The sequence below is a fragment of the Hyla sarda genome, chromosome 9, assembly GCF_029499605.1.
Source record: "Hyla sarda isolate aHylSar1 chromosome 9, aHylSar1.hap1, whole genome shotgun sequence".
Lineage (NCBI taxonomy): Eukaryota > Metazoa > Chordata > Amphibia > Anura > Hylidae > Hyla > Hyla sarda.
In genome coordinates this window covers 57,287,134-57,306,808 of record NC_079197.1, presented here as the reverse complement: position 1 = coordinate 57,306,808, position 19,675 = coordinate 57,287,134, and the positions used below count along the sequence as shown (strand labels likewise).

At 43.9% G+C, this 19,675-nt stretch overlaps 1 protein-coding gene across 5 annotated transcripts in view; it reads left to right on the top strand.

The window, feature by feature from the left end:
- Nucleotides 1-19,675, top strand: part of FRMPD3 (FERM and PDZ domain containing 3) — a 445,976-nt gene that overhangs the window by 56,795 nt on the left and 369,506 nt on the right. For 3 of the 5 annotated variants that reach the window (XM_056539303.1, XM_056539306.1, XM_056539305.1), the window contains one exon: nt 9,555-9,657. In XM_056539303.1, the coding sequence (XP_056395278.1) occupies nt 9,555-9,657 (103 nt within the window). Of the gene's footprint in view, nt 1-9,538; nt 9,658-19,675 lie in introns of all 5 variants that reach the window. The other 2 variants (XM_056539304.1, XM_056539307.1) reach the window with 1 other exon arrangement.

Here is a 19,675-nt window from a genome sequence, read left to right as displayed (position 1 = left end):
GTGGCCGCTTCTGGTCTACGACTATCCTTGCCGGATAAATTTGATGGGGACTCTAAATTCTGCCGTGGCTTTCTTTCCCAATGTTCCCTGCACTTGGAGATGATGTCGGACCAGTTTCCCACTGAAAGGTCTAAGGTGGCTTTCGTAGTCAGCCTTCTGTCTGGAAAAGCTCTGTCATGGGCCACACCGCTCTGGGACCGCAATGACCCCGTCACTGCCTCTATACACTCCTTCTTCTCGGAAATTCGAAGTGTCTTTGAGGAACCTGCCCGAGCCTCTTCTGCTGAGACTGCCCTGTTGAACCTGGTCCAGGGTAATTCTTCCGTTGGCGAGTACGCCGTACAATTCCGTACTCTTGCTTCAGAATTATCCTGGAATAATGAGGCCCTCTGCGCGACCTTTAAAAAAGGCCTATCCAGCAACATTAAAGATGTTCTGGCCGCACGAGAAATCCCTGCTAACCTACATGAACTCATCCATCTTGCCACTCGCATTGACATGCGTTTTTCCGAAAGGCGTCAGGAGCTCCGCCAGGATATGGACTTTGTTCGCACAAGGCGTTTTTTCTCCCCGGCTCCTCTCTCCTCTGGTCCCCTGCAATCCGTTCCTGTGCCTCCCGCCGTGGAGGCTATGCAGGTCGACCGGTCTCGCCTGACACCTCAAGAGAGGACACGACGCCGCATGGAGAATCTCTGCCTGTACTGTGCCAGTACCGAACACTTCCTGAAGGATTGTCCTATCCGTCCTCCCCGCCTGGAAAGACGTACGCTGACTCCGCACAAAGGCGAGACAGTCCTTGATGTCTACTCTGCTTCTCCACGTCTTACTGTGCCTGTGCGGATATCTGCCTCTGCCTTCTCCTTCTCTACTATGGCCTTCTTGGATTCCGGATCTGCAGGAAATTTTATTTTGGCCTCTCTCGTCAACAGGTTCAACATCCCAGTGACCAGTCTCGCCAGACCCCTCTACATCAATTGTGTAAACAATGAAAGATTGGACTGTACCATACGTTTCCGCACGGAGCCCCTTCTAATGTGCATCGGACCTCATCACGAGAAGATTGAATTTTTGGTCCTCCCCAATTGCACTTCCGAAATCCTCCTTGGACTACCCTGGCTTCAACTCCATTCCCCAACCCTGGATTGGTCCACTGGGGAGATCAAGAGTTGGGGGCCCTCTTGTTTCAAGGACTGCCTAAAACCGGTTCCCAGTACCCCTTGCCGTGACTCTGTGGTTCCCCCTGTAACCGGTCTCCCTAAGGCCTATATGGACTTTGCGGATGTTTTTTGCAAAAAACAAGCTGAGACTCTACCTCCTCACAGGCCTTATGATTGTCCTATTGACCTCCTCCCGGGCACTACTCCACCCCGGGGCAGAATCTATCCTCTGTCCGCCCCAGAGACTCTTGCTATGTCGGAGTACATCCAGGAAAATTTAAAAAAAGGCTTTATCCGTAAATCCTCCTCTCCTGCCGGAGCCGGATTTTTCTTTGTGTCCAAAAAAGATGGCTCTCTACGTCCTTGCATTGACTACCGCGGTCTTAATAAAATCACGGTAAAGAACCGCTACCCCCTACCCCTCATCTCTGAACTCTTTGATCGCCTCCAAGGTGCCCACATCTTTACCAAACTGGACTTAAGAGGTGCTTATAATCTCATCCGCATCAGAGAGGGGGATGAATGGAAAACGGCATTTAACACTATAGATGGACACTTTGAGTATCTGGTCATGCCCTTTGGCCTGTGCAACGCCCCTGCCGTCTTCCAAGACTTTGTTAATGAAATTTTTCGTGATCTCTTATACTCCTGTGTTGTTGTATATCTGGACGATATCCTGATTTTTTCTGCCAATCTAGAAGAACACCGCCAGCATGTCCGTATGGTTCTTCAGAGACTTCGTGACAATCAACTTTATGCCAAGATAGAGAAATGTCTGTTTGAATGCCAATCTCTTCCTTTCCTAGGATACTTGGTCTCTGGCCAGGGACTACAAATGGATCCAGACAAACTCTCTGCCGTCTTAGATTGGCCACGCCCCTCCGGACTCCGTGCTATCCAACGTTTTTTGGGGTTCGCCAATTATTACAGGCAATTTATTCCACATTTTTCTACCGTTGTGGCCCCTATCGTGGCTTTAACCAAAAAAAATGCCAATCCCAAGTCTTGGCCTCCTCAAGCGGAAGACGCCTTTAAACGGCTCAAGTCTGCCTTTTCTTCGGCTCCCGTGCTCTCCAGACCTGACCCATCTAAACCCTTCCTATTGGAGGTTGATGCCTCCTCTGTAGGAGCTGGAGCGGTCCTTCTACAAAAAAATTCTTCCGGGCATGCTGTTACTTGTGGTTTTTTTTCTAGGACCTTCTCTCCGGCGGAGAGGAACTACTCCATCGGGGATCGAGAGCTTCTAGCCATTAAATTAGCACTTGAGGAATGGAGGCATCTGCTGGAGGGATCAAGATTTCCAGTTATTATTTACACCGATCACAAGAACCTCTCCTATCTCCAGTCTGCCCAACGGCTGAATCCTCGCCAGGCCAGGTGGTCTCTGTTCTTTGCCCGATTTAATTTTGAAATTCACTTTCGGCCTGCCGATAAGAACATTAGGGCCGATGCTCTCTCTCGTTCCTCGGATGCCTCGGAAGTTGAACTCTCTCCGCAACACATCATTCCTCCTGACTGCCTGATTTCCACTTCTCCAGCCTCCATCAGGCAAACTCCTCCAGGAAAGACCTTCGTCTCTCCACGCCAACGCCTCGGAATCCTCAAATGGGGTCACTCCTCCCATCTCGCAGGTCATGCAGGCATCAAGAAATCTGTGCAACTCATCTCTCGCTTCTATTGGTGGCCGACTCTGGAGACGGATGTCGTGGACTTTGTGCGAGCCTGCACTGTCTGTGCCCGGGATAAGACTCCTCGCCAGAAGCCCGCTGGTTTTCTTCATCCTCTGCCTGTCCCCGAACAGCCTTGGTCTCTGATTGGTATGGATTTTATTACAGACCTACCCCCATCCCGTGGCAACACTGTTGTTTGGGTGGTCGTTGATCGATTCTCCAAGATGGCACATTTCATCCCTCTTCCTGGTCTTCCTTCAGCGCCTCAGTTGGCTAAACAATTTTTTGTACACATTTTTCGTCTTCACGGGTTGCCCACACAGATAGTCTCGGATAGAGGCGTCCAATTCGTGTCAAAATTCTGGAGGGCTCTCTGTAAACAACTCAAGATTAAATTAAACTTTTCTTCTGCATATCATCCTCAATCCAATGGACAAGTAGAAAGAATTAACCAGGTCTTGGGTGATTATTTACGACATTTTGTTTCCTCCCGCCAGGATGATTGGGCAGATCTTCTACCATGGGCCGAATTCTCGTATAACTTTAGAGTCTCTGAATCTTCCTCCAAATCCCCATTTTTCGTGGTGTACGGCCGTCACCCTCTTCCCCCCCTCCCTACTCCCTTGCCCTCTGGTTTGCCCGCTGTAGATGAAGTGACTCGTGATCTTTCCACCATATGGAAAGAGACCCAAGATTCTCTTTTACAGGCTTCATCTCGCATGAAAAAGTTTGCCGATAAGAAAAGAAGAGCTCCCCCCATTTTTGCTCCCGGAGACAAGGTATGGCTCTCCGCTAAATATGTCCGCTTTCGTGTCACCAGTTACAAACTGGGTCCACGCTATCTTGGTCCTTTCAAAGTCTTGTGCCAAATTAATCCTGTCTCTTACAAACTTCTTCTTCCTCCTTCTCTCCGTATTCCTAATGCCTTTCATGTCTCTCTTCTTAAACCACTCATCATCAACCGTTTCTCTCCCAAATTAGTTTCTCCCACTCCTGTCTCCGGTTCTTCTGACGTCTTCTCAGTGAAAGAGCTACTGGCCTCCAAGACGGTCAGAGGAAAAAGGTTCTTTTTGGTGGATTGGGAGGGCTGTGGACCTGAAGAGAGATCCTGGGAACCTGAGGACAACATCCTAGACAAAAGTCTGCTCCTCAGGTTCTCAGGCTCTAAGAAGAGGGGGAGACCCAAGGGGGGGGGTACTGTTACGCCGAGCGCTCCGGGTCCCCGCTCCTCCCCGGAGTGCTCGCTTCTCTCTCGCTACCGCAGCGCTCCGGGCAGCTCCACTGACCCGGTGCGCTGCGATACCGTCTCCAGCCGGGATGCGATTCGCGATGCGGGTAGCGCCCGCTCGCGATGCGCATCCCGGCTCCCGTACCTGACTCGCTCTCCGTCTGTCCTGTCCCGGCGCGCGCGGCCCCGCTCCCTAGGGCGCGCGCGCGCCAGGTCTCTGCGATTTAAAGGGCCACTGCGCCGCTGATTGGCGCAGTGGTTCCAATTAGTGTGTTCACCTGTGCACTCCCTATTTATACCTCACTTCCCCTTCACTCCCTCGCCGGATCTTGTTGCCATTGTGCCAGTGAAAGCGTTTCCTTGTGTGTTCCTAGCCTGTGTTCCAGACCTCCTGCCGTTGCCCCCGACTACGATCCTTGCTGCCTGCCCCGACCTTCTGCTACGTCCGACCTTGCTTCTGTCTACTCCCTTGTACCGCGCCTATCTTCAGCAGTCAGAGAGGTTGAGCCGTTGCTAGTGGATACGACCTGGTCACTACCGCCGCAGCAAGACCATCCCGCTTTGCGGCGGGCTCTGGTGAAAACCAGTAGTGACTTAGAACCGATCCACTAGCACGGTCCACGCCAATCCCTCTCTGGCACAGAGGATCCACTACCTGCCAGCCGGCATCGTGACAGGGATCTTAGTTAATAGTAAACTTAGCTGTAGTGACCAGTGTTGGGCAGCTGCTGCCAAGGCAAATAAAATCATAGGGTGCATCAATAGGGGCATAGATGCCCATGACAAGGAAATAATTCTACCGCTGTAAAAATCACTAGTCAGACCACACATAGAATACTGTGTACAGTACTGGGCACCAGGGTACAAGAAAAATATAGTGGAGCTGGAGAGGGTTCAAAGATGGGCAACCGGGGTAATACGGGGAATGAGAGGACTACAGTACCCAGAAAGATTATGAGAATTGGGGTTATTTAGTTTAGAAAAAAGAAGGCTTAGGGGAGACCTAATAACTATGTATAAATATATCAGGGGCAGGACATAGATCTCTCCCATGATCTATTTATACCCAGGACTGTAGCTATAACAAGGGGGCATCCTCTACGTTTAGAGGAAAGAAGGTTTCTACACCACCACAGACTGTAAGAGCAGTGAGACGGTGGAATTCTCTCCCAGAAAAGGTGGTCATGGTGAACTCTGTAAACGAGTTCAAAAGGGGTCTGGATGCATTTTTGGAGAAAAATAACATTGATGGTTATGTATAGTAGATATTTAGGGACAGCAGGTTGATCCAGAGATTTATTCTGACTGCCATATTTGGAGTCGGGAAGGAATTTTTACCTCTAGTATGAGGGTTTTTTGCCTTCCCCTGGATCAACTCAGTAGGGACTCATTAGGGATAAAGGTTGAACTAGATGGACTCTGGTCTTTTTTCAACCTTACGAACTATGTTACTATGTTACCCTTAAAGTGCAAGTTTCTGCTATATCAGCTTTCCTCAATATGTCCCTTTCTCAAGAACCCCTAATTAGAAGATTCCTGAAAGGAGCTTCCAGAATTAAGCCTACAGTCATTCAACCCTCCCTTCTTGGAATTTATCAGTCGTGCTCAGGGGGTTATCATCTCCCCTCTTTGAGCCTCTGGAGGAGGTGGATCTAAAGTTTCTAACTCCTGAAGTAACCTTTTCGTTGACAATCACCTCTGCAAAACGAATCGGAGAACTCCAAGCCTTTATCAGCTTTTGAGCCTTACATTCAGTTCCTCCGGACAGTGTTCTTCTTAAGTTTTTTGCCAACTTTTACTTACATCAACCAGGTTATTTCCCTTCCTGTATTGGCTCCTCTCCCCTCCTCGGAAGAAGATAAAGGCCTTCGTACCCTTGACCTCTCAAGATGTCTCAGGATTTACCTGTATCGATCCAAGGAATTCCGTAAGGATGAAAGCCTTCTTATCTTTTTCTCTAGTGCCCGAAAGGACCACAAGGCTTCCAAACCAACTATAAGTCGCTGGATTAAGGAAGCTATTTGGGAGTTTCATGTTTCTCAGGGTCTGGAGCCCCCTGAATTTGTTAAAGCTCCCTCTACTAGAGCAGTAGCTACTTCTTTTGCAGAGAGAAGCTCGATTCCGTTGGAACTCATCTGTAAGTCAGCTTCCTTGAGCTCACACTCCCCTTTTATCTCACACTATAGAGTGGGTTCCAGAATAGCTAGCTATTCCTTTTTTGGGCGGTCGGTCTTATCCTCCGCCGGGCATGAGTGCTTGATAAATCCCCATCTGTGACACTGATTAGGACGTAAGGGAATCGTTAATTTCTAAAGATAATTTGTTTTCCCTTCAGTCCTAACAGTGGCACAACAATCCCTCCCTCTATTTTCTTCTGGGTTATTCTTCCCCTATATGTATGAGGGTGGGAGGGTCCATTAATTAGTTTAATTAAGGTTGTCAATAAAATTTCCACTGGTCTTAACCAGTCTGGGGGGGGGGGTGGAATACCCCATCTGTGCCACTGTCAGGACTAAGGGAAAACAAATTATCGTTTGAAATTAATGAATATATTTATAGAGATAGACAGACACAGAGAGAGTTTTTTGGACACCTTTTAGCCATCTTTTTTTTTTTTTCAAAATCACCCTAATTTTGATTATCTTTTGGGGTATTGTAATCCTTCCATTCCATTTATTACTTTAGTTTTCTGTCATTGAACCCTCTTCAGCTCCTCTATGTCTTTCTTGTACTTTGGTGCAAAACTGTACCTAGTATTCCATAGTATTAAAGTTCCCCATAATAACAGCCTAATTGTGGTATACAATTTCCTAAGACATTATCAAGTTCAGTTCCTCAATCTTATCGGTCAGGCTTCAAGCATTAGCATACACTTTAGAGGTGCATGAGTTTTTTTTTCTATTAAGCCTATCCCTATTCTAATTCTCTTCTAACTGCTCACTCTGCTCCACCCCCAGGTACATTAACAAGTCCCCGTTCTATATCAAACTGCATTGTCATTCCCCAATCCCTAGTTTAAACACTCCTCCATATACATACAGTTCCAGCAGTTTATATAGGAACTGCTATTAAAGGGATTATTCAATTCCATGGGTGGAGGGAGGGGGGGGGGGCTGGGCTGCAGTTGTTGTGTAGATACTGTACATGCTGCTTCTGTGCTATTTTCTTAAAAACTATCCTTCTTTAGTGTTCTCTTACACTGCCTCACCAGACAAAAATGTGATCCACTTCTGCATCTGCAGCCCAGCAGCATATTCTTCCCTAGGATAAATCCCATGATTCATTCTGCTCCTAGCCCTCAGATCATTCCCTCCCACTGCCCCTCTGCCATTTCATCTCATTGTGGGCATGCTAGCTCTGATCAGTGGAACACAGTTACATAGGTAGAGATGTCTCATGTCAACCAAGCCCCAAGCACAGGAGGGCGATGATGTATTGTAACAGAAAAGGGAGGGGAGGAAGGGCAGCACTGCGGGGACATCACAAAAGAAACCAGCTGAACTACAGAATTTCTGAGGGAGGGTAAGTATAAGTATGTCTAATGTACATTGATGTATATTAGAAAAGTGTCCAACTTTGGGTAAGAGATTAATTTGAAAATAATTTTGTGTCGCCGGACTACCCCTTTAATGATCCTAACTTTCCATGTATGGTGACTAGAGATAAGTACATTCATAAGTTCAGTTCTGATGGTTTGCCAAAAAGTTCTGGCCCTGACTGAAATAGTTCTGTTCGAACCTGTATTATACCAACAGTCCAAAAACGTGTATAAGGCACAGTTCATTTCAAAGTTATAGCAGCATGTATGGCCAGGAGCAAAACTATAGGGGGTGCAGAGGTAGCAGTCGCATTGTGGGCCCTGGTGCCTAAAGGGGCCCAAAGGCACCTCTGCCCCATAGGAAGACACCACTATTATAAATGGTGCACAGATGTTGGCCCTGTTTAATATGTTTCCAATAGGGCCCTAAAGATGCAAGTTATTCCTCTGGGTATGGCTGTGGGTAAACAGGTGGTACCCAATGGTAAATAACAGGTTAAATAAAATCAAACTGCACTAGTGAATTTTCTATTGTTTTTTAAAATGATTGTCCAAAAATGATTCCTTTTTGGAGGCAAATGCCTGCTGGCATTTATATCTTAGGAAGCAATGGCTTTTTCCAAGTGGTCCAAAAACAATCCCTTGTTGGGAGGGGCAACAGCTTTTGTGCCTGGAAAATAAAGAAGCAGTAAAGAAATTTTTTCAAGCTGTGAAAAATAAATCCAATTTTGCCCCTAGCAACAGGATTATCATCCTTGAAAGTGCATAAAAGTGACACAAAACCTCTATGCACTGCTTTTTCACTATTAGAGTAAAACAAAAAAAAGGGGCTTTGACATAATCTCTATACTGTCACCTGATTGGCTGGGAGAGCTGTTTAAAAGATAATACAGGTTTTCCTGACATCATCTGATCCTTCCTCCTTCTTCCTTCTGCCTAAATTTCGAGTCTTAGCCGAACACAGGTTCAGTTTGCTCATCTCTAACAGTGACTTCTTATCAACACTGATAATTTAGGTTGCTTTTAAATCTTTGCTCATGTGTATATACACTTCACACTTTTTAGTTTTTACTTTGAGTTTATGATATGACATGCCCTGTAACATCACAATACTAGAAGCATGGCTCCTGATTTTGTGGCTATAATACAGACATGGCCTTATGTAGGCTGCATGAAATTGATCTTATTGGCTTAAAAATAAAGTGTCAGACTATTGCTGAATTTTAACAGCAGTAAGCGATCTTTGAAATGAATCACCGGACAGTGCCTCTGTATAACTGGTTATAAATACTAAAGCTATGTTCACACAGGGGAATGTATGCATGGAAAATCTCACGTGACAGCAGAGCACCAGCAGAACAAGCCACCGCTAGGACCTCATGGAAATGTGCCGCCTCATAGACGGCAATGCATTTGCGTGCGGAGTTTGCCAAAAGAATAATCAGGTCTATTCTTTCTTCGGACACTGAAATTTGAATTTCCTTGCCAGATATTTCCGGTGCAGAAATTCTGCTATGTGATAACCGCAGCAGAATCCCATTTAAATCAGTGGGACTCTGCTGCTGCAGAATCTACGTGTGGAATTCCAATGCGGAATTCTGCACGCAAATTGCATCATGTGAAAATAAGCTAAAGTATAAATTAAAAATATCCAAACAACAATAATTTTAAAATACTGTTTTAGGCTGGGGCAAAACAGACTTTTAGTCACATGCATATTACGCTATATTTTAATTAGATTATGACTTTATCATTGGCCTAACAAATGTCACAACAAAAAGAAAACAACATTCCAACGTTATTTGCAACACTGCAGCTATAAAACAATATTGCTCTACCACTCTTAGTAGCCATAAGTGACATAAGAATGTTAATTTCTGCTTATTACTTTATGAAAGCACCTATATTTCTGTATCTTGTACTTCATTTACTGGGTGAATTTCAGCTTCCTTTCATTTCAGGAGGTCCATCAGAAAACAAGCTACTTTCAGGAGATCAGATCCTAGCAATAAACGATCAGGATGTGAGTGAAGCCTCAAGAGACAGATTTATTGAATTGGTCAGGTAAAACAAAATATCTAAATATTTAAAATGTTATATAATAGATATTTATTGAATTGAATCAAAGGTTATGCAATTCCATTGCTTCCTGCATAACCTTGCAGAACTCCACGAAGCTGAATATACAGATGGTTAGTTTGGGTGATCCTGAATAAAATCATATATTTCTTAACCCAATTGCTTTGCCATTCCCAAAATATAGCACAATCTTAGGCAAACAATAAGCAAATTAACTCTAAACTGCACCAGGAGCGGGTTTAAAGACTACCTGCGCTTCTGATGCCCAGGGGGGAATTTGCCCAGGACCCCCAGCCCTAAGAGGGCCCCCAGAAAGACAGAACCACTGCAATATTATTGCATTTTGCAGCAAATTGGCCAACATTGTGGTAAAAATTATTTTTGCACAAATGCAGAAGAATGCTATAATGGGAATGTTGTCCTACAGCTGTTTGGGCTGCACAGAGCCCAAAGAGCAGCACAAACCTGAAAAGGCCAGCATAAGTGCACAGATGAGTAGAAGGTAATAGGGAAAGTATTGGGGGGGGGGGGTTCAGGGGGTAAGGTAAAGAAATGAATGTATGTAGGGGTGGGAAGGTTTTAGGGAGCAGTATATAGCAGGATAAGGAGCAGTAGATGTGAGATAGGGTGCAGTATACAGTATGTGAGATAGGGGGCCATATAAGCTGTATATAGGGAGTATAGTGAGCAGTATATAGAGAAGGCAGTGTGTGGAGAGGGGGGGAGGCTTTTGGATTGACTTGTGGTCTGTATTCCAAGACTAACCCCTCAAGGACAGAGCTGATTTTGACCTTGAGGATTCAGTAAATTTTTAGCATTTTTTGCTTTTCCTCCTCGCCTTCTAAGAGCCATAACTCTTTTATTTGTACATCCATGGGCCCATATGCGGGCTTTTTTTTTCTGTAGGACCAAATGGACTTTGTAGCTACACCTTTCATTTTACCATAAAATGTATTGTGTAGCAACTAAAATATTATTAGTGGAGGTATACTCTAAAAATATATAATAATCAGCGCAAAAAAATTGGTTTCAAATTATGAATGGCAGTATAAAAATATATAAATATTATTTAAGAAATAAATAGATAAATAAATAAACGGCACAATCTATGAATGTAAAAGAAAACCTGTATTTATTGTTCACAGGATAATATCTAGAGGTGCCAGGGTAATGATGGTAGAAATCATCAAAGTGCAACGTGCTGAAAAAAAGAGAGGGTATATAGAGGGCATATAATTAATATCCTTCAGTACCATATAACTACCATAAACGCTTGTGATAGATAGTAATTCTGGATGAGTATGTTCATTGATTGGTAGGAGTCTATTATTGAAGTGCGATGTGCTGCAGGTACGGTGCAACGTGCTGCAGACCGACCAAAAAGTGCAAAATTGTTGTAGGCGAGGTAAGGACAATAAGGGTGTTAGCAATAATTGATATACAGTATTGGAGTTGGGAGCAATATTATAGCTTCTCAGATTTTTTTGAAAGAAATTAGCTCAGGTGCAGTACATGCTGCAGTAGGTTTGAATGTACCTGAGTTTTTCTCTGTAGAATGGTTGCTCTGGCAGTGCACGCTCGCCACTTCATGTCCTTGGAGAGGATTGCAGTAAGCAGGTTATTTGCTGTATGGTTGTTCAGGAGGGAACGTGAGTCAGCCCCGGCCGGCGGCATCTCAACCGCTGTCTTTCCAGCTGGATTCCGATAGATTCTGATAGGTTCTTGGTCTCTGCCAGTGACGTCACTACAGATAGCAGAGGAGGACAAGTTCCGTCACGTTTCGGAAGTGTTCATCTTCCTTCGTCTGGAATGACGTGTCTTATCTCCTCCTGCTTTTTATGGAATTCCGGACCATGTTGGTAAGTGGAAATAATTCCTGCGCTGCGTTTGTGGTGAATATGATATTACTATACTTTAAATGGCTTGTTTAAGATACTAGTAAAAACCAAACATTTCCATATCCACATTTAAGCCTTGGGGGGCGAACGTGTTTAGTTCAAATATTCAACGGCTTTCTGCCCGTGACATTTGGGCTATATAATCGCCGCCCCTCCAATATGGTATGATCTTTTCCAGGCCAAAAAATATAGATGCTTTTATTTTTGATTGATGTTTATCTTTATAATGTTTAGATAAAGGGTGTCCTTCAAAGCTTCTATGTATGTTATATATATATATATATATATATATATATATATATATTAGGGATCGACCGATTATCGGCACGGCCGATATTATCGGCCAATATTCAAGTTTTTTCCCGTTATCGGTATCGGCTTCTAACCTGCCGATAATGCCGATAATGTGCAAAACAAGGCGTGCGCATGAATCGCGGGACTTCAGTCCCGGCCCTGAACTTCAGGCCGGGACTGAAGTCCCGCAATTTGTGCGCACGCCTTGTTTTGCCGTGCGGAGCAATTGCCTGACAGCACGGTGAAGAGGAAGCCGTCAGCTGTTCCGCTCCTCCACTTCTCCACTCCCTCACCTTTCTCCCGCTGCCATCCACGGCAGGGGCGTCACTAGGTCAAATTATCCGGGGCCTGAGCCCCATATGTCAGCAAAGGAGCCCCGAATGTCAGGAGGCGGTAGTGGCCGTTCATCTGCCCTTGCACTTTTTCTTTTAATAAAGCATATGTGGACCTCCCCGCTCTCCTCCCCTTCGGCACTGAAGGGGACCTCGCTCTGGGCCGGTGTTATAAAGGAAACTGTGTCCCTGTGGAGGAGAGTCACATTCTGCTACAGGGACACAGTTTTCTTTATTACACCAGTGATGAGTTAACAGGCAGGGACGCAGCACACGACGCAGGCACGAGCCTAACGTCACGGTCCGTACCCTGGCTGGAGGAGGAGGACATCCCGCCGCCACAGAGCTGCTTCAGCTGTCCTCCCCACAAGGTGGGTGAAAAGGAGGATGGGGGAGAGAAAGAGCAGTATGGAATGAGGGAGGGGGCTGTAATTGGAGTGTGGAAAATCAAAAAGGGGGGGGGTATGAAGATAATAAAGCATCAGAGAGGTGTGTGTGTGTGTGGTTGATGGCAGAGAAGTTTTAATAATTATAGAGTCGGGCAGAAAAGTGTGGTGGTGGAGACAAGGGGATCTGGGGGGGACTTAGTGGCTGAAGGAGGATAACAGAGGGTCTGAGAGTGACTAAGGCAGTGGTGTACAAACTGTGTATACTGTTCAATTGCCACAGTGGAATTATGCTGGCGCAATGGAGAAATAGCCGATAATTTATACCAGAATATCGGTATAAATTATCGGCTATCGGCCTTAACCTCCACAGATTATCGGTATCGGCCCTAAAAAATCGATATCGGTCGATCCCTAATATATATATGTTCACCAATCCGTTTAGTTAGCGATCTCTTTGTGCGGCCCACATACATTTTATTGCATGGGCAGCGTATCCTGTATATGACTCATATATGATTTATATGATGTGAGATGGTTTTTATAATGGAATTTTCTTTGTCTTGAATGGTGAATATAGGATTTTTATTATCCGTGGCTGTACATGCTGGTCATAGGCGGCAGGGATAAAAACCAACTTTTTGATTGCAAATGGAATTGGTAGTAGTTGTACTTTTATTGGAGGACCTCTTACGGAAATGAGAGATCATTGGGAAGTGGCTACTTTAGAGAAATATTTGGACTGGGATAGTACCGAAAGGCTTAGTTGTTCAGAAATCTTTATCAGGAGATCTGGGGGGCCCAGACACCCTGGATGAGTGGGATGAATTATTCCACGACTTTTCAAAAAAAGCTGTTCAATTTATCATAGAAAAATGAAAAAAAAATTACTAAAAACAAAAAACCTAATTTCAGAAATATTTAGAAGTATACAACCATACAAGAATCACTCAGAAATAACCAAATTATCAGCAAGTATAAAATATAGAATAAAACAAAAAGAAGATGAAATAATACAAAAGAAAAAATGAAAATTTTACAGAGATGCAGTCCCAGAGGGACAAAATAAACATTTAGAAAATACACATATCTTTACAGAAGATATAGAAGAACTGCAGATGATTGATGAAACCTGTGGTGAAAAAACTGCAGAACAAGATCTGAATTACAGCATTTTCACAACACATGAGCATTCGGGAAATGACACACCAAGGTCTGTGGAAATAAGTGTAGACATAGGGGCAGGATCAGGAAGCCATAATGAATTAAGACCCTCTGAAATATCTACGTACAACAGATATAGTGTCCTTAATGAAGATCCTCCCATCATTTTAGAACCTAGGAGTCAGGGCACTAAATATACAAAACACAAAAAACATGAAAATAGCCAGAGTACATATAAAAAGAAGATTAATACAAAAACCAGTAAACCTGGGGCACAATCAAGTTTTACACCCAATAGAGATTTAGGAGCAATCCCCAAAAAATCAATTAAACATGATTTTTTTCAGAGGAGAGAAACAAGGGGCTAAAAAGAGGCTGTAGGGGCGGGAAACGCACCCAATAAAAGAGACGAGCAAAGGAAACATGTACAACAATAAATGGAACTGACGAACCCCTACTACAAAAACAAAAAATCTACAATTTAAGTTCCTACACCTTGAATAAAAATGAAGAAAAACTTCTGCAAAAGGGCCTAAAATTCGCACCGACAAACTCATTGGATAAATTTGATACATTCATTGGGTTAAAAATATGCGTAACCTTAGCCTCAAAAAATATTTTATAAAAAATCCCATTTGCACAAATATACAGAATGGGCCCCCCAACTTGGGTGTTCTGCACACCAATCTCAAAAAACGTTGTACATTTCATCCGCAAAATGAATATTCAGACGCAATTTTTGCCTTTGAAAAAATGGTAACTAAGGATATACGCAACTTAAAAATGAAGACACATAATAAATATAGCAAAACCAATCTCACTAAACAGGAAACGTTAGCTATAAAATCTCTCCAAAAAAACAATGATATAATCATACGCCCCGCTGATAAAGGGGGCAGCATCGTTATACAAGACCTTGCTAGCTACACAAAAGAATCACTTTGTATGTTGGGGGATAGTCGCACATACCAGAAATTAAAAAATAATCCCACCGATATTTACAAGATGAAACTTTGCACTTTAATCAAAAAAGGCACAGACAGTGGCATCATGAATAAAAATGAAAAATAATATCTAATGGTTAAAACACCCAAAATACCGGTTTTCTATCATATACCTAAGATCCACAAATCATTAGAAAAAACCCCAGGGAGACCCCCGGTAGATTGTTTGACAGCAAACTTATCCCGATACGTGGACCTACATCTTCAAAAATGTGTGGTCCAACTCCCTGCATACTTGAAGGATACGACTCATACATTACAACTTTTAAAGGAAATTGAATGGCGAGAAGGATATATTATAGGGACACTGGATGTCACCTCCTTGTATACCATCATTGAGCACAACAAGGGAAGGTTAGCGTGAGAAATTTTTTTAAAAACTATATACAAAAATGTCCCAGCCCAGGAACAAGTATATCATATTGGAGAATGTCATTTATTTATTTTAAGTCACAACTATTATGAGGATACATATTTTGTGCAGAAGTGGGGGACGGCGATGGGGACCAGATTCGCACCCAGTTATTCAAACCTCTATGTAGGTCACTGGGAAGAAGAAAACATTTTTAAGGAAGGTGCGCTGGGTGTGAATCTGGTCCTTTGGAAAAGATTTATAGATGATAAACATAATAAGATAAACATCAATCAAAAATAAAAGGATCTACATTTTTTGGCCTGGAAAAGATCATACCATATTGGAGGGGCGGCGATTATATAGCCCAAATGTCACGGGCAGAAAGCCGATGGATATTTGAACTAAACACGCTCGCCCCCCAAGGCTTAAATATGGATATGGAAATGTTTGGTTTTTACTAGTATCTTCTTAAACAAGACATTTAAAGTATAGTAATACCATATTCACCACAAACGCAGCACAGGAATTATTTCCACTTACCAACATGGTCCGGAATTCCATAAAAAGCAGGAGGAGATAAGACACGTCATCCCAGACGAAGGAAGTCAAACACTTCCGAAACGCGTCGGAACTTGTCCTCCTCTGCTATCTGTAGTGACGTCACTGGCAGTGACGACGTCATCGGAATCTACCGGAATCCAGTGGGAAAGACAACGGTTGAGACTCCGCCGGCTGGGGCTTACTCCCGTTCCCTCCCGAACAACCATACAGCAAATAACCTGCTTACTGCGATCCTCTCCACGGACATGAAGTGGCGAGTGTGCACTGCCGGAGCAACCATTCTACAGAGAAAAACTCAGGTACATTGAAACCTACTGCAGCACGTACTGCACCTGAGCTAATTTCTTTCAAAAAATCTGAGAAGCTATAATATTGCTCCCAACTTCTCCAATACTGTATATCAATTATTGCTAACACACTTATTGTCCTTACCTCGCCTACAACAATTTTGCACTTTTTGGTCGGTCTGCAGCACGTTGCACCATACCTGCAGCACATCGCACTTCAATAATAGACTCCTACCAATCAATGAACATACTCATCCAGAATTACAGGTACTGATCTTACTATCTATCACAAGAGTTTTTGTTAGTTATATGGTACTGGAGTATATTAATTATATGCCCTCTATATACCCTCTCTTTTTTTCAGCACGTTGCACTTTGATAATTTCTACCATCATTACCCTGGCACCTCTAGATATTATCCTGTGAACAATAAATACAGGTTTTCTTTTACATTCATAGATTGTGCCGTTTATTTATTTATCTATTTATTTCTTAAATAATATTTATATATTTTTATACTGCCATTCATTCATTATTTTAAATCGATTTATTAGCGCTGATTATTCTATATTATTAGAGTATGCATTCTTTAGTATATGGTATACATGGAACCATATACAATAAATCGGCAGCTATTTTACCTCCCTTAGTCCTAGGTAGCGCTTGTACATCTATACACTACCTATTATTAGTGGAGGGAAATTGAATAAAATGATACCCATGTATACATACTTTTCTGTTATTGTACTGCTTTTTAAAAAAGTCAAACATTTTAGACAAAATCGCCCTATTCTGATCCCTATTACTTATTTTTCCATATACACGACTTTATGAGGCAAATTTTTTGTACTGTGATTTTAAGTTTTTACAGTCGGTACCATCTTTATTTTATTTTTTACAGCCTTTTATAAATTTCTTCCAACATATGATGTGACCAAAAATGCAATAACATTGTACTGATCAGTAGTGTTGCTCGCGAATATTCGCAATGCAAATTTTATTCACGAATATTGCATATTCGCAAATTCGCGAATATAGCACTATATATTTGCAATTACGAATATTCATATTTTTTTTCACAGTACACATCACAGTGATCATCCCTCTCTGCTTCCAGCTTGTGTGGTGTAAAGAAGGCTCTAATACTACTGTGTGAGACTGGTGTATGAATTTTCGCATATGCAAATTTTCGCTTATACAAATTTTTGCATATGCGAAAATAAAACGTGAATATTACGAATATGCGAATTTAGCGAATATATAACGAATATTCATCCATATATTCGCGAAATATCGCGAATTCGAATATGGCCTATGCCGCTCAACACTACTGATCAGTACTATGGCAAATCTTTTTGTACAGCCTGCCTAAGCAGTCTATGCCTAAGCAGCCTGTGCAAGAAGATGGGCCATCCTGCTGCATGTATAAGAGTAGAAGATCACTGGCCTACATTTGCACTCATCGGACCCCTGTAATTGCACTTTGTGGATCCAATTAGACCCCCCTAAACCTACCTGCAACTCTATTTTCCCTATTGATGATGGCATCTAATGGCATCTAAAGGGTAAATGGCAGACATCAGCATGATTGCTGATGTCCGACATTAGCGGTGAGTCTAAGGCTGCTGACAGCAGGTGGAACTTACGTTGACATGAGCACATTTACTGTAAATGTACGATACTGTGCATAAAGTATCTGCCCACAGCCCCATACATTTAAGGCATGTGTCCTTAACTCCTTAAAGGGGTACTCCGGTGAAAACCTGTTTTTCTTTTAAATCAACTGGTGGCAGAAAGTTAAACATATTTGTATATTACTTCTATTAAAAAATCTAAATCCTTCCTGTACTTATTAGCTGCTGAATACTACAGAGGAAATTCTTTTCTTTTTGGAATGCTCTCTGATGACATCACGAGCACAGTTCTCTCTAAGTGGGATTTGAACCCAAGTCCCCAGCACTGCAAGGCAGCAGTGCTAACCACTGTGCCACCATGCTGCCCTTAGCATACATCTGCTATGCATACATCTGCTATGCATATATCTGCTATGCAAACATCTGCTATGCATGGTTGCTAAAATGGACAGAGATGTCAGCAGAGAGCACTATGCTCGTGATGTCATCAGTGTTCCAAAATGAAAGGAATTTCCTCTGTAGCATTCAGCAGCTAATAAGTACTGGAAGGATTAAGATTTTTTAATAGAAGTAATTTACAAATATGTTTAACTTTCTGCCACCAGTTGATATAAAAGAAAAAAGGTTTTCACCGGAGTACCCCCTTAACCTGTTGGGGACGAAGGGCGTATGCATACGCCCTTGCGTCCTGGTACTTAAGGACGAAGGGCGTATCCATACGCCCGTGGGAATTTCGGCCCCCGCCGCGCGCCGGGCGGGGACCGGGCCGGGGTGACTGCTGATATCTATCAGCAGGCACCCCGTGCAAATGCCCAGGGGGGTCATTAGACCCCCCCATGTCAGCGATCGGCGCAAATCGCAAGTGAATTCACACTTGCGATTTGCGCCGATTCCGGGTCATTACGGGTCTATGGTGACCCGGTGACCCGGAATAGAAGGGGGATCGCGGGTGTCCATGACACCCACGATCCCCCTGTAGCGATAGGAGTGAGGTGGCAGGGTTGCCACCCCTCCTATCTCTGCTATTGGTGGTCTAGATGCGACCACCAATAGCAGATCTGGGGCGGAGGGGTTTACTTTCGTTTTCCCCGTCCTGCCCTCCCACAATAGGCGGGGCAGAACGGGGAAAACGAAGAGGACCGGGCGCCGACGTCCACTTACCCCTCCGGAGGCAGCGGAGCGACGAGGATCGGCGGCGGCGACGGAGATCTGCGGCGGCGTACGGCAGAAGAGGACGGCTCCCGGATGCAACGGAAGCCGGTGAGTAGTTGCATAGCAACATCTAGAGGGCTACAGTCTGAGACCACTATAGTGGTCTCTAGACTGTAGCCCTCCAGATGTTGCAAAACTACAACTCCCAGCATGCCCAGACAGCTGTTTGCTGTGTGGGCATGCTGGAATTTGTAGTTTTGCAACAGCTGGAGGTCTACAGTTTAGAGACCACTGCACAGTGATCTCTATACTGCCCTCTAGATCTTGCAAAACTACAACTCCCAGCATGCCCACACAGCTGTTTGCTGTCTGGGCATGCTGGGAGTTGTAGTTTTGCAACATCTGGAGGTCCACAGTTTGGAGATCACTGTTCAGTGGTCTCTAAATTGTAGCACTCCAGATGTTGCAAAACTACAAATTCCAGCATGCCCACACAGCAAACAGCTGTCTCGGCATGCTGGGAGTTGTAGTTGCGCACCTCCAGCTGTTGCATAACTACATCTCCCAGCATGCCCTTCTGTGATCAGACATGCTGGGAATTGTAGTTTTGCAACAGCTGGAGGCACACTGGTTGGAAAATACTGAGTTAGGTAACAGAACCCAACTCAGTATTTTCCAACCAGTGTGCCTCCAGCTGTTTCAAAACTACAGCTCCCAGCATGTACTGACAGACCGTGCATGCTGGGAGTTGTAGTTTTGCAACAGCTGGAGGCTCACTGGTTGGAAAATACTGAGTTAGGTAACAGAACCTAACTGAAGGTTTTCCAACCAGTGTGCCTCCAGCTGTTGCAAAACTACAACTCCCAGCATGTACTGACAGACCATGCATGCTGGGAGTTGTAGTTTTGCAACAGCTGGAGGCTCACTGGTTGGAAA